At 33.9% G+C, this 14393-nt stretch overlaps 1 protein-coding gene across 2 annotated transcripts in view; it reads right to left on the bottom strand.

Annotated features, from left to right (window-relative positions):
- The window catches only part of LOC100162916 (calpain-1 catalytic subunit), a 99993-nt gene that overhangs the window by 38934 nt on the left and 46666 nt on the right, over positions 1 to 14393 (bottom strand). For both annotated transcript variants that reach the window (XM_001944312.5, XM_016804364.2), the window contains one exon: positions 9425 to 9494. In XM_001944312.5, coding sequence (XP_001944347.2) covers positions 9425 to 9494 — 70 coding nt within the window. The remainder of the gene's footprint in view (positions 1 to 9424; positions 9495 to 14393) is intronic.

Here is a 14393-nt window from a genome sequence, read left to right as displayed (position 1 = left end):
TAGTTTATTATATAGGTATAATAATATGTAATCTACTGATTATACTGCAGTTCTGCACTTCTACTGTTTACACGATACCTACGCCGATATAGTATACTAAGTACAACATAAACGAAAAATAATAACAAAACAACAGTAAATATTATACCCACGCGATGTCTAGATCGTAGATTCGTATATAAATGTAGGGATATAATATACCGAATGATGGACGAACGATGTCGCATATTGCCCAGTGAAGTCACTTTTCATATTATGTCCACTACGACACGTCGACCCACATAATACTATATAATAAATAATAATATATAATATTATATTATACGAAAACAACGCACTATCCAATACCTTATAATTTAAATCTAAAATATACATAATAATAATAATATTAAGCTGAATGTTTGTTCGTATTTATTCTGACGAAGGCATGTCATAAGATTGAAACACCGAAGATGTAGCGCATACTTTACTTGGGCTTAAAAATTAAAAGGAGAAGGGCGGGATATTAGGTAGATTGTTGTGTTTGAATCGACTATGTACGGGATATTAAGTCTGTTATTGTCAGATTTGAAGCGGTGTACAAATTTTGTACTTTGCAATTTCGAATTAAATTATAGCTTATATTATTGTTGGTGTAATTTTATCCCAAGCGAGACCGGACGTCGAATCGAAAAATAACCAAAACCTTTTGGTGGCCGTCTCCTGACCTCCGCCGACCATGTCGTTTCCAGGCCATTATATCTTAGTCCGCTTTCAATACGTTTAGTGGTCCATTCGGGCAACCGCGACTCGTCCAAACATAAAGACAAGTTAATAATAAATATTTGCAAAAATTCAACAATGTGGGGCAGTGGGCTTATTGGCGACGATCGTTTGGTGTTTGGTCGTCTTGTCATCTATAACACCGCTGCTTAGAGGACTGCAGAACAAGACCGACCAACTCATCTGGTATCTATCAACGTTCACCACCATTGCATACAGTAAACATAACCAAACATATAATTTCGTCTTGAATGCTGCACAGCTGATCTGAGCGTCGCAAATAATCAATGTTGGGCTGCTGTATTATAATATCCACCAACTATAGTAGTCCCCGCGTGACCTGCTATCCGTTGCGCGTTTCCGGTGTCGCAGGCATTTTCCTCTTAAGTTTCCGTTCAATACGTATGGAATTTCTCTTTTTAAAAACCTCGAACGTGTCCACAGAAATTCCAATGCTGTTGATTAAGTCCATACCAAATATTTTCAAAAAGTCCTCTAGATGTTGGTGAATGTTTGGCCGTCATCTATAATATCACCGCTGCGTATAGGACTGTATGACAAAACTGTCCAACTACTCGTCTGGTACCTATATCGACATACGTCACGATAGCGTACAGCTGTAAACTTGACTTGACATGATCGGCCGTGTTCAACAGCCGATCTGAGCGTCGCAGATCGTCGATGTTGCGCACTTGTGCTGCTATATAATATCCGCCAGGCAGTCCACGCGTGACTGCAGGATTTCCATTGTGCGTTTCCAGACGTTTTCCTTTTCAGTTTCCGTTCGACGGGTGCTATCATTATGACTATTTCCTCAATGGCTTTTGGAGTTTTCGCATATACGAGCGCCCAATCGCAACAGAGAACGGGATGAACGCTGTAGTTGGCCCTGCAAAAAGTCCTAAATATTGGCCACGCCATTCGTAGTAAGTACTTCAGCCTTGATACGTAATCATTGTAACTCGTGAGATCGTGTGCTAAAAATGGCAGAGTTTTATGATTTTGAAGCATTTGACTTGACTTCGATCACTGCACCGCGATGGCCACATTTCTTGTTGTTACAATAACTATCAAATCGAACAAAAATAAAATGTCCGTTTAAGTGCGTATAATTTCTCTCCAATAATATTTGGATAAGAACATTTGGATATGAACATTATTTTATTGATACACAATGCATTGAAATACAAACATTACAGACTATACATTTATTATTGTTGTACTCGTCCACCGATAGTTATAATATTCGTCGTACTTTTTTTTCCTGCTTATCTATCCTTGTATGTATATTTTGCCAGTATAGACACCGTAGGTACAAGTTTTCAAAGTGTAATTGCAGGACATCAGCTATTAACGGGAAATCATACGTACTTATTAAAACTTGTGTACCAAAGAAAATGTGAAGACAGATTTCAATGGAAAATGGAACTAAAAATATACGAAACCTTTGCTGCTGCTTGGCGGATCGGACTGGAGCCACAATAATAATAAATCGGTCAAAAGCGAAGTAATGACCGACGATATATTATTTATACATATTTTTCATTTTTTTTTTCATTCCAACCTAGTTATCATCTCAACTCTTAGTACAGTTTATCGGAATAAAAAACGTGTCAGTTTATAATATTGTTCAATAATCGCGTGTTATAACGCAAAAATTGAAAGTCCAACAGGTTGCGAATGTAAAAAAATGTGCCATAAATAAGTCGTGTAAGTAAACTACGTTAATAATCCACACGAAAAATTATTATTACTTCATATATTATATTGTTCTATACATCAGAGAAGTGTGAGACTAGTGGTTCTCAACTTTCACATTCTCTTTTTCGTAAAAAAATATACTTATCATTTATCAAATATAATAATACACTCTGTAGTAACAATAATAATAATAAAAAAACATTTTGGGTTATTAATCACTCGCAATATGTTACTTATAATATATATTACAGCCGTTCTTGGATGGTGTGACAATATACCTAATATTATTTATTAGCATGCATAATAATTTGAATAATAATAAATTCATCATTCCCAAAAAAAAATATAATTTGTGTACGTAAACAAAATAATTGTGTCGACAATTTTATATGATTGGTCGACCGCCAAATACCAAAAATTACGTTTGTGGTTTTGATTGAACATAATATTATATCTTAAAAATATATGTATACTATTAAGTCATTATGTGTAGGTACCTAAATATAGTTGGTAACATAACAACGGACGGATTGTTTCACAAAATATGTGTATACACCTGTTTTGCAACGATAGACAGTAAAGTGGTAAACTTAGGCAAATAAAGGTTTTACATTTCTGCATTATTACATGATGTAAGACGTTTGAACAAAATAATATGTGTGGTAAAAAAAAAATTACACGCAAAATTGAAAACAATTTCTCAATAAGCGTAATATAGGTACCTACGTCATTAATTTGCGCGTCGGTATAAAATATTTTTAAAACGTAGCATGCACCCTTCCACACTGCAATTTGTAATGATAATATTATAATATTATCAATACACAATTTTTATCTGGGCTGTTATCGTGGACTTTAAAAATGAAAAAAATTATCCAATATCATAATATAGGTAATAACGCGCGTGATGACGCCAAGATATCTAGTAAGACATGAATAGATAGATACATTATGGAAATAGAATTCCATATGATAATAGAAGTATAGAACTAAATTTAACTTACCATTTTATAATCCATATATAAACATCAGACGCGGATCAAGAAATCTCAAAACGAGAGGAGAATTGCCGCACTTTAGGACCCCTAGATCTGCAGGCAGCGTATATGGTATATAGTATATGGTATATGCGTATATTATAATATAGTGTATACAAGATACATAGATGATTTATATAGCATTCGTCACGTGTATTTCACCCTGCGCAAATAATAAGATAATATCTAAAGACTTGTTTGATTTATTCACGTACAAGCCATTTTATTTGCAGGGCAAAGAGTAAAAAGAATTTATTTTGGAATTATGTCATTACTTTCATACAAATTATATTTACACTTTAGAGTCGTTGCTCTTGTTGGAGCATTCATCAGCGACCCAATAGATATTTTTAATGTGCTAACGACAAACTGCGATTTAATTCTGTTTTACCTTAAATTTCTCCGCATCATGTCCCGAGAAAAAACAAATCAATCATCCCACTTAATCGACTGTCAAAAACCCATTTTAGAAAAGTCACTACGATTTTCTCATAAACTCACATACCTACCTATAGTGTACCTATTTTTAAAGAAATGGCTATAGTAACGCGAGTAACGACTGCAATTTCATTTTAACAAAATGTTCGTGTAACAACTATAATTGCGGACTGCAGATTTATGTATAAAACGATATATTTATTAAGACTTTCACATTAGCTACACCATATCCAAATAATACGCCTTTTGTCATTTGTCGTAAAAAAAAAGACAAATGTCACGACCACCATTGACAATAGCATATTCAATGGGCAATGGCTCACCGTATATTATTATACAAGCGTAACTATTACACATAATATTATTATATATTGCATTCTAAAGTTCTCAAAGATCTGAAATTACTTGATTTTCACTCAACACACTTAGGCAATGTATAAAATATGCACACATATTTATAATTTATATACTAATTATATTATATACATAACAATAATATAATATAGGTAATTTGTGATACGGATGTGATTCATCTATATAATATTATTATAATATTATAATGACGATTTTACGCGAAATGTTTGATTAAAGAAACGTTGGTAATTACAATATAATACCTATCTATAATATAATATAAATAGTTAGGTACATATAGATTGGGAAAAATTTTTTACTCTATATTATATGGCGTTCTGTTCGTGCAACTCGACGGAAAAGCGTTTCAAACAATTTGAACGATATTTAAATATTTTGAATGTGAAATCGTATTAGGAACATAAAAATATACGTTATAATATTATATAGGTGCACTATTTATATAGGTGTTATTATGTTCTCTCGACTCGCACGACGATATAGTACACTATAATATTAAAAATCTATACAACCCATCACACGCGATTGAGAAAAATACAAATCTTTGCACACATCCTTATAAATAAACATGCTCGAGTGGGTCATCCAATCTACTGATCCAATATATACATATATTATAGTATATATATTTTAATATTATTAAATATTCAGTCATTCGTCGTGACTTCACACACAACCTATAAATGAAATATTTTTCGGAACAGGTTTATCATATATAGCTGGTACAGGTACGATGTGATGTTGTGTTATACACGCCGAAAAGTGATAGGCATTGAGTACCGAGTAGTGTCTTGTATATTATTCTATATACAATATAATAATTATAATATTAAAGTGCCAATCGATCGATTGTCGTACTTGGCTCGTCTTTGTATTGGTATATAATATATAAATATTAATCATATTATATTATATATATTATAATATGTGTGGTACTATAATAATTCGTTTGGGCGACCGATGAGTCATCGTACCTTATAACTTGCACCTGTAAATCCATGCATACAATAAAGTCTAAAATGCACTATACTTCCTATATAGGTATACACATATTATGAATAGTATATAGGTACCTTTACATATCTGCGGCTTTCCAGTTGCCATTATATTGTATTATTATTATACTGTTGCACACTCGCGCCCGATATCTCGATTTTGACTTTCATAATATAAATTCGAATTAATATAACGACCAGATTACAGATTTCCAAACGCGTAAATACAATAATATACTTCGTAGGCAACAAATGTGGCTTTTACTGAACAGTGTATGTACAATATATAATATGTAATAAACAGTAATTATTAGTGTAAGTCGCGGCTGGCTTTTCAAGACACGGACTGGTCGATGATTATTATTTCGTTGGTTCGACCAACTTGTACTTTTCCCCAACGCGCGCCGTCTGCGGACTAAATAATAACGTACAATTATTGTATTATATTATATTATTTACGTATTATACGTATATTATAATATATTATAATGTACAGCGATCAAATCGGAACATAAAATAATATCACTTAAAAAAAAATAGAATATTATAAATACCTACTATACTTTCGACTACACAGCGCACTCGTCCGCGATCTTCGTATCCGCAGTGACCCGTATATAATAACTTCAATAAACTCCCACTTTAAAGTCACATATGTGTGCACGGATTTCGGGTGTTTAAAAATATCGACCTGGCCTTGCTTATATTTGTTTTTATTTTTATGTATACATGTGTGGCAGACGAGAAGTCGAGGACTACTAATACCGGTGACCGGTATACCTATACATACTATGTATACATATGCGCTAATAATCTGACATTATCTACCTATTTATGTTATATTATTATCATAATATTATATTGTCTTATGGGAACTACGAAAACACACACGAACTAACTGCAGGCCATGGTCAAAATTGAATGGGGAAAAGTATATATATATATATATATGCATCATAATGCGTAATTATTTTATTTATGTATACATATAATACGTTGTAATGTATATATGGACGGGACCCACAGAGCACAAAATATAATAAGTGTGCCACTAGGCTATATAATATAGAAAAGACCACGTGTTGTATAGTTGTTGAACGTATATGTATATAGGTACAGACATTCAAACACATTGTATGGACTATGGAGTTACCTACTACAGGTGAAGCGTATATATATATATATATATGCTAATGGGACGTGGTCTTCTTTTTGGTAGGTATGGGAAATGTCAAGAAATGGTTCGTGCAACTTATATCGTACGCTAAACCACGGTGTAAATACGAAGCGTATATGCACATTGCACGTACACACGTACACCTATGTGTGTTTTAGGCCAATTAGTGGCTAACGATTAACCTGAAAAGAAAAAATAGCAGAAAAAAAGTAGTGCGCTGCCGACAAAACTGCCGCTTGCAGTGTTATGATAATGATAATATAGTGAAAGCAGCAAAATGATAAACAACTATGCGCTATACACTGCAGCGCAGTGACAAAACGATAGGTATACCTATATATAATATACACATGGCACATTCCGCCGAGCGATTATAATGCATACATAATGTGCTACGTCCGTTTGATGATCGCCCCGCCCGCCCACAGTCGACAATATAATATAATATATAATACCTAAATAATAATAATAATAATAATACAACAATATATAGGTATTTACGCGTGATTACTGGTGATGCTGTAGCAGAATCCTTTGCACCGTTATCGTCGTATATACTAACTACAGGTACGTATAATATTATACCCACAACAGCAGAAATGTTCTACCGCAGAAAGGTCACCGCGACGACGACGGGGCATTAAAGTCTCCCGACGATGAGAGGACCGCGAGACGCGACGTGATAGATGACGGGGTACACACATAACACACTGCAGTATTCATACACAATAATAATATAGGTATGTACGCGTTTTACACATATATACACGCGCGCGCGGTATATTATGTACGACGTGTTCGTGTGTAGATATGCGTTTTGTGTTTGTACTTATCGTGTATACACGGTGTAATTAACCGCGCGAGTACCATTTTACACGTTATAGGAGCCCTCCGTGTATATAATATTGTATAACCTCTTCGCGATTCCACTCAACAGCTCGTAAATAATATCGTTCGTTATAAATACAATATAATATCATCTATATACCTTCTCTCTTGTAATAATAATAACATAATCGTAGTAATATATAGCAGCAACCTGCAGTGTGGCTGGTATTCCGGCAGACTTCAGGTAGCCGCTGGTCAAAACAGTTATTTAAAATCATCAGTCATGGGTGCGTTCCGTGCCGTTCGGTGCCTATCTATGTATGCGATAGGTATATATTGTTAAGACGTCCGCAGTGGCGGTCGATGTCCGTAATATGTAATATAGGTACATATTATATTATGTATACGCGATGTGTATAATATAATATAATGTTATGTATGTGATATAATAATGGTATCGTCTCTATCACTTCGGGCGTCGTCGTGTCGATATGCATAATATTATAGCTGGTATATATTATAATATTATATCGTAGGAACATAATCTGCAGAGCATGTAGGGCTGACGATGGATACGAATGCGCTTGCCGAAAGCCTAATGTATACCGGTATACCGGCCTATTACTATGTTTACGAATAACGTGCAAAGATGGCCGCGGGCTCGGTTTCAAAAGTTTAAGAGACCGATACAATATTATACAGCGTGTTATAGCGACGCACGTGCCTTCTTAGATACTCTAACGTAAAATACTTGTATATGATATTATATATTAGATGAAAAGTCGAGTTGAGTTGTAAGTATAATATGTACATAATATGTTGAGCATAGGTTTAATTTATTCCCCATAGGTACTTATTATATATATATATTTTAAATGGGTATAGGTATTATACCTATACATAATATACGTTCGATACGTCATACATATTATTTGTGTGTATAAATGCTCACAATAATGGTCAATATAATAATACACAATATAAACGTTGACCTCATTGCGTATACGACGGCCATCACTAACTTTGGGTCTGCGGGTATACATATATGTACACACGTACGTTATAATAATAATATCTGACGGTCTGTGGTTACGGTAACTAATAAATAACATGGTGCACACATCACACACACGAACACATGCACACACGCAGACCTATCATATCGAAACAATTTACTCGATATATATTATGTATACTCTCGACCACGATCGCAAGGCGCGCGCGCACACACACACACATTCAAAAACAATTCACTGGCCAATTTAGCCCCATCCCGCAATTTGCCACCGCGGCAGTATAAGTACCTACTCTGCTATTATAGGTGGGACTACGCGTTCAGCTATTCAACGTGTCCGAAAGCATTAAAATTGTATAACTGTCAGGTACTCACCAGAGTGTATAATAATAATAATATGCAATTTTTACAACGAGCTAAAAAACGAGTTCCAATCAATATACCTACCTATCGTTTGTGATTAACATTCTATCGTGTTGTAAACCACACCACCATATCAATTGTAAAATGGCATTATAACTACAACATACAATGTAGGTACCTATACTTTGATAATGTGTAGAAAAAAAATTGAATATTACAAGCAAAATATGCAACACTACAATTCAACCATTATAGTTTTACAAAACAATGCACCACCGGTCAAACCTCAAGTTCTGTGTTTCAACAGCGCTACAAACCGCGGTATAATAATAATGTATATAATATTCACCGTATATAACTACAGGTGCAGCGTTTTTCTATTTTGTTTATACATTCTTTAAAACGTATAATATAGTGAACTTTGTGTACACACGATTTCGGGGTTTTGGTTATTCAAAACTAATTGTAGGTATATTCGGTGTTAAATTAAAGTTTGTAATTTCATTTTGGAAACGTACGTAGGTATATCAAAAATTTCCCAAATGAAATGTTTGATAATGCGAATTAACGATTTCGTGAACACTGACGGAAATATTAACATTTGACCTTGATGCTGTGCAGCCGCAATCACGTTGTTATTATACTATTTTTTTTTACATAGACACGCGTGTAAACAACACGTATTATATCAACAGTATATGATATTATATAATATATTTGTATTGGTTCTTACCTGGACACGGTGGAAATCTTCTCCTCTGGCCTGACCCCGTTGGTCTTCGCCACGTTCCTGGCGATTCCATCTGTAACAATAACACACAATCATATTATAGACACTATAATAATATAAACTATGAAATACTAGACAAATGGTTTATTTTCGGTTAGAATATAATATTATTATCTCGTTGTGTAAAAGCTGCAGGAGCTGTGTGTCGGTACGCGCAATCATCATATTATATATTTTGCATTTTATGCGTAGAAGAAGACGTCAGGAAAGGTTTCTCTGTGTAGGTATCGTTATAATTCGTATTATTGATTATTTTATCATTACATATAAATTATAATATTATTTACACCACATGCGATCATCGTCGGTCATCGGAGCTCGACCGCCGTCGGAATTGCAACAGGTACAGTGGCGTACATAAACGGTGATAATAACATTATTATTACAGTACTATACTATATGTCTATATGTACATAAAATAATATTATATTATACTATTAATTATTGTTATTATTATTGTAGAAAGCGCATACGGCGGATTCGTCGAAAGAGAATCTAGTTTTGGTGCATAATTCGTGGGAACGTCCGGGACAAATATCACGAAGAGAGGACGAGAAGGAGAAAAAAAATCTGCAAAACAAAAAACAATAGAAATAACAAAACTGCAACACACACGCGCGCGAGGGTTTTGCATTTCTCCGGGGCCGGAGATGGGCGTCACTGTTTCACGGGAAAACAATGCGGCCGGTGGTCCGGCTGTTGTAATCAAGACCGTATTATGTATATTATAATATATAATATGTTTATGATGATAGAGATATATACACGAAAACAATTACAAACGTTTAGAAACGTTAACTCGCACTTAAGTGTCTATATATAAGGATCAGCTGCCAGTGCGGACGCCGGACTGGAATAAATATAATTTATAGTCATTGGATGAAATATCTGTAAAGCACATACGTTTTTAACGAATGTTAGGTATGGGTATTTTATGGGTGTATTACAGGCTTGACACTCGAGTCGGGAGATGAGGGATATTATTACCGGGGAGTTAGCGCCTTAGTCCCTTCAAATAATTTTCAAAACCATTTGTAATGTTGAACGTTTGACAAGCATTAGGTAAAGGTATTAACTTAATAGTGTTGCGTGAAATATTATTGGAAAGATTTGTTTGTTTTATTATTTTAACCATATTTTTTATAAATCGGATTATACTTTGTTCTATTATTTGAGTCAATACTTATATCTTCAGCCAAAATGTAGTCCCATCCTATTGAAGTAATCAAAATTGAAAAAATAAATCAACACAGTTTTGTCATTAAATTTGTTGTTGTAACGATATTAGTTATGACTATTCATAGGTAGCAGGTATTATAATAATATAATATAATAAAGTATATCATGAATTACGGTTCATGTACCCATTATTGTTTATATATGGTACAAATAAGTAAAATCTGAAATTATCTGGGAAATGTTCGTATAATACTATAATCCTATCTAATACCTGCATAATATTATTATACTGTTGCTTAATCATATTATTAAATTTACAAACCAATTTGGTCGATTAACGTTGCGTATTATTTTGACTGCTGTTCCGTGATATCCATATATTATTGTTTATTATACGCACCTTATCGTAGGTACTTGCTTGAATATACAAGCGGAGCGACCGATTTTGTTTTTGTGCTCATATACTGTATAATCAAAAGTTGGTAAAATATAGTAATATACTCTCGCTGACTCGCTGGACCCAACTTGGATGCGGCCAAGTCATTATCGGTAAGTTCTAATGATATGGGGCACGGAGTTCTATTGGTTTTGTCCACACATCAGTTGGTCCACGCCCAGGTATATAATATTACAATCAAACAGACGAGCGTTTTGACAGAAGTTTGGGTGAGATTCACACGCCAAAAGTCCTATGAGACTTCGTTTGCCATAGTGTATACCTATACCGCAATAATGTTATGACTTATGATAATATATGTGTTGTGTAGTGTTGTAGGCTGGTCGAGCGCGAAACGTTTCAAAAGCGATCAAAAGTAAAAGCAGTGCTCCAGTTAGATATTATAAACTACCTATGACTATACACTCTTGGCAGCCGCGTGACGCTGTTTAACACTAGTGCATTATAAGGCCTCTTACGCAGTGTATACAGGATGTTTATTTCAAAATGCAGCAGACGCTAATTTATCTCGAGATGTGTTCATTATTTTTTTTTAAATATATCCTTTTTAAGAATTGTTTGAAATATTATTATGATAATGTTGAATTTGTTTATTTGGTTTTTATCATTTTTATCGCTATAATCCTTAAAGTTTGGTTTTTTAAATTCCCCTTTATTATCATATGTTTGTTATTACTTATTTCATATTCCTAGTCTGAACAATATTCTACCTATGCTATCATTTAAATGAGTATAAAACTTAAAAATTCATAATGATAAGAATCGTAAAAATTCAAGAATACAAAAACGAAAGATTTACATTCGGGTTTTCTAAAAAAGAAGAAACGTTTTGAAAACGTGAACAGATTACGTGATAATGAGAGCTTACTATGAAACGAATCACCCGGTATATAAATATGTACATACGCAAGTATACAATATAATATAATAATATTGTTAAGGTAACTTATATGTAATATCGTGTGCACGACGACGATTTAGCGTGCAGATGCTTATGGGTCGGAGTTTACATAACACCACCCGCCGCCGTCGTCGATTAGCAGTACCCGATAAGTCTCGGGCTCGTGTCCGCGCCAACCTCTCGATCAGATATAATAACAATAACAACAATATTTTTAACAGAGGTATCCAGAACTTAGCGGTATGATATTATATTTTTATAATACAATATAATGTTTACCTACATGATCATATTATATCCACATACTATATTGTTATAGTCTGCGATATATCGCACATTGTATCATTTATTCTATCGTTCATGTAGGTGTCGTCGATGACATAGATATAATAGATCATTATATACATAAACAAGGTGAATTTCTAATCGTGTTCATCCCATTTGTATGCTTAAACTATACATATAATCAAATTTTGATTTTTAGAATTTTTAAATAGAGACCATATTTTCGAATACTTGAGATTTTTTCGTACCACTCAAGGATTATCCTGTGACAATACAAACTTCTGTTTTTCAAATAGGAACCTCCCTTTTTCACTTTTAATTGTTTAGCAGATATTTTTTTGAGAATTTTGATGTATCCCCATTCCTTAAGTAATACAAAAAATATCAGGAATTTGAAAATATGGTCTTTACTATGTATACTTACATAAAAAGTCTAAAAATAAATGTTATATTAAAGGAAAAAATGCGGGTGAACATGTTTAAAAAATCACTTTGTATATAATATGATTAAAAAGATAAAACCTATGTGGCGAGTCTGCGGCCACGGTATCAGAGAGGAACCGAACGAGTGGAATAAGTGCCACGTGTGATAGAAAATAGAAATGAACGAGACTGTGGAAAAAGGAAGAAACAAACAAGTATTTTAACAAGTATTGATCCCTCGGTCTTTTTATTTGTCCACGATGTCGTAGTTTTTATTTTCTACATATTATTATTATACACATCGTATACCTTCATAATACTACAACATAGGTAAGATATACATAGAGTCGCATGTACCCGCGTCGGTGGAATGTCGATTGATCTGTCACGGTGTTACTTGGATCTGTGTATATTTATATTATGTATTATATCAAATTGGTAGAGGTAGGTACACCGATCGCTTCCGGTATACGCGTACACAAAGGATATTGCCTCGCAATCGTCTTGAAACGATATTATAATAATACATAATATTATATTGTATACATAGGACATCGGAACATCGCGTCGGCCTCCGCTGTTTTTCTTTTCAGTTTTCGACGACACCACGCACGCCGCCACGTTTCGCACCAATTTCGGATCTCCCGGCTTAACTTTGTTAGTATGTGTGTGTGTGTGTGTGTGTGTGTGTGTGTGTGGTGGAGACAGAGATAAAAAAAAAGAGAGAGATAGCTATAGACGGGTGAACGTGATTCGTTTTTATCGCGTCCGCAAGATAGAATAATAATATACCAAGAATACGCATGCAAGAATCATTGTCGTCATGCAGTTTTTTATTAGCAGTGTTCGATTCATAACGTTATTGAATTTTTCCCACAGAGTACGCTACTCATATAATATATATATATATATATATGTGTAAAAAACTAAACGTTTCTCCCGACTCGCATTTAAATACCTACCGGCGGTAATCCGAGCAAAAAATATACAAAAAAAAAAAAAAACTCTAAATACATCTCAACAAATCTCGGTGTTGATCGTCTATATGGGCGACCGTCGTGATTTATAGCTACACCAGATCTATAGTGGCAGATGATAATCGAAATGAATAAATAAAAAAAACCTCGATTCGCAACACGGGAACTAAACACTTCCGTTGTGTTTGGGATGACGATGACGTTTCATTTCAGTCGGCGTTCGACAAGTTCAAACAATAAATGCTCATCGGTCGTAGGTAAACGCGTCACACAAATACGTGTGTAGGTAGGTATTTATTTTGTAATAGAATCGCATATCATTCTGCGGAGAAAAAATCTAAACAAATAAAACTCACAGGATATCACAAAAATATCTATTTTTTCAACCACCATACAAAATATCGTTATTATTACCTACTGTTCGTATAAATTATGTGGTATATTCTCGAGTTTTGAAGACTTCAATTATTACCCGCGCGGTACAGTTATACGGTTAACGAAAATGTGATCGTGAAAAATATTGCGTTCTCAAATGAACAAAGCGATGCACGAAAATATTATATATACATTTTATACGAAAACGACATAACACGCGTCATACGATATCCTGTTTATTTCCGTTAAACTGTGAACAAATGTTGTTGTATCATGGTTTTATTTCACTTTTATATACATAATAATAATATATAT

The sequence above is a fragment of the Acyrthosiphon pisum genome, chromosome A1, assembly GCF_005508785.2.
Source record: "Acyrthosiphon pisum isolate AL4f chromosome A1, pea_aphid_22Mar2018_4r6ur, whole genome shotgun sequence".
Classification (NCBI taxonomy): Eukaryota; Metazoa; Arthropoda; class Insecta; order Hemiptera; family Aphididae; genus Acyrthosiphon; species Acyrthosiphon pisum.
The sequence above is the reverse complement of the archived record's forward strand: the minus strand, read 5'-3'. Positions and strand labels throughout refer to the sequence as shown.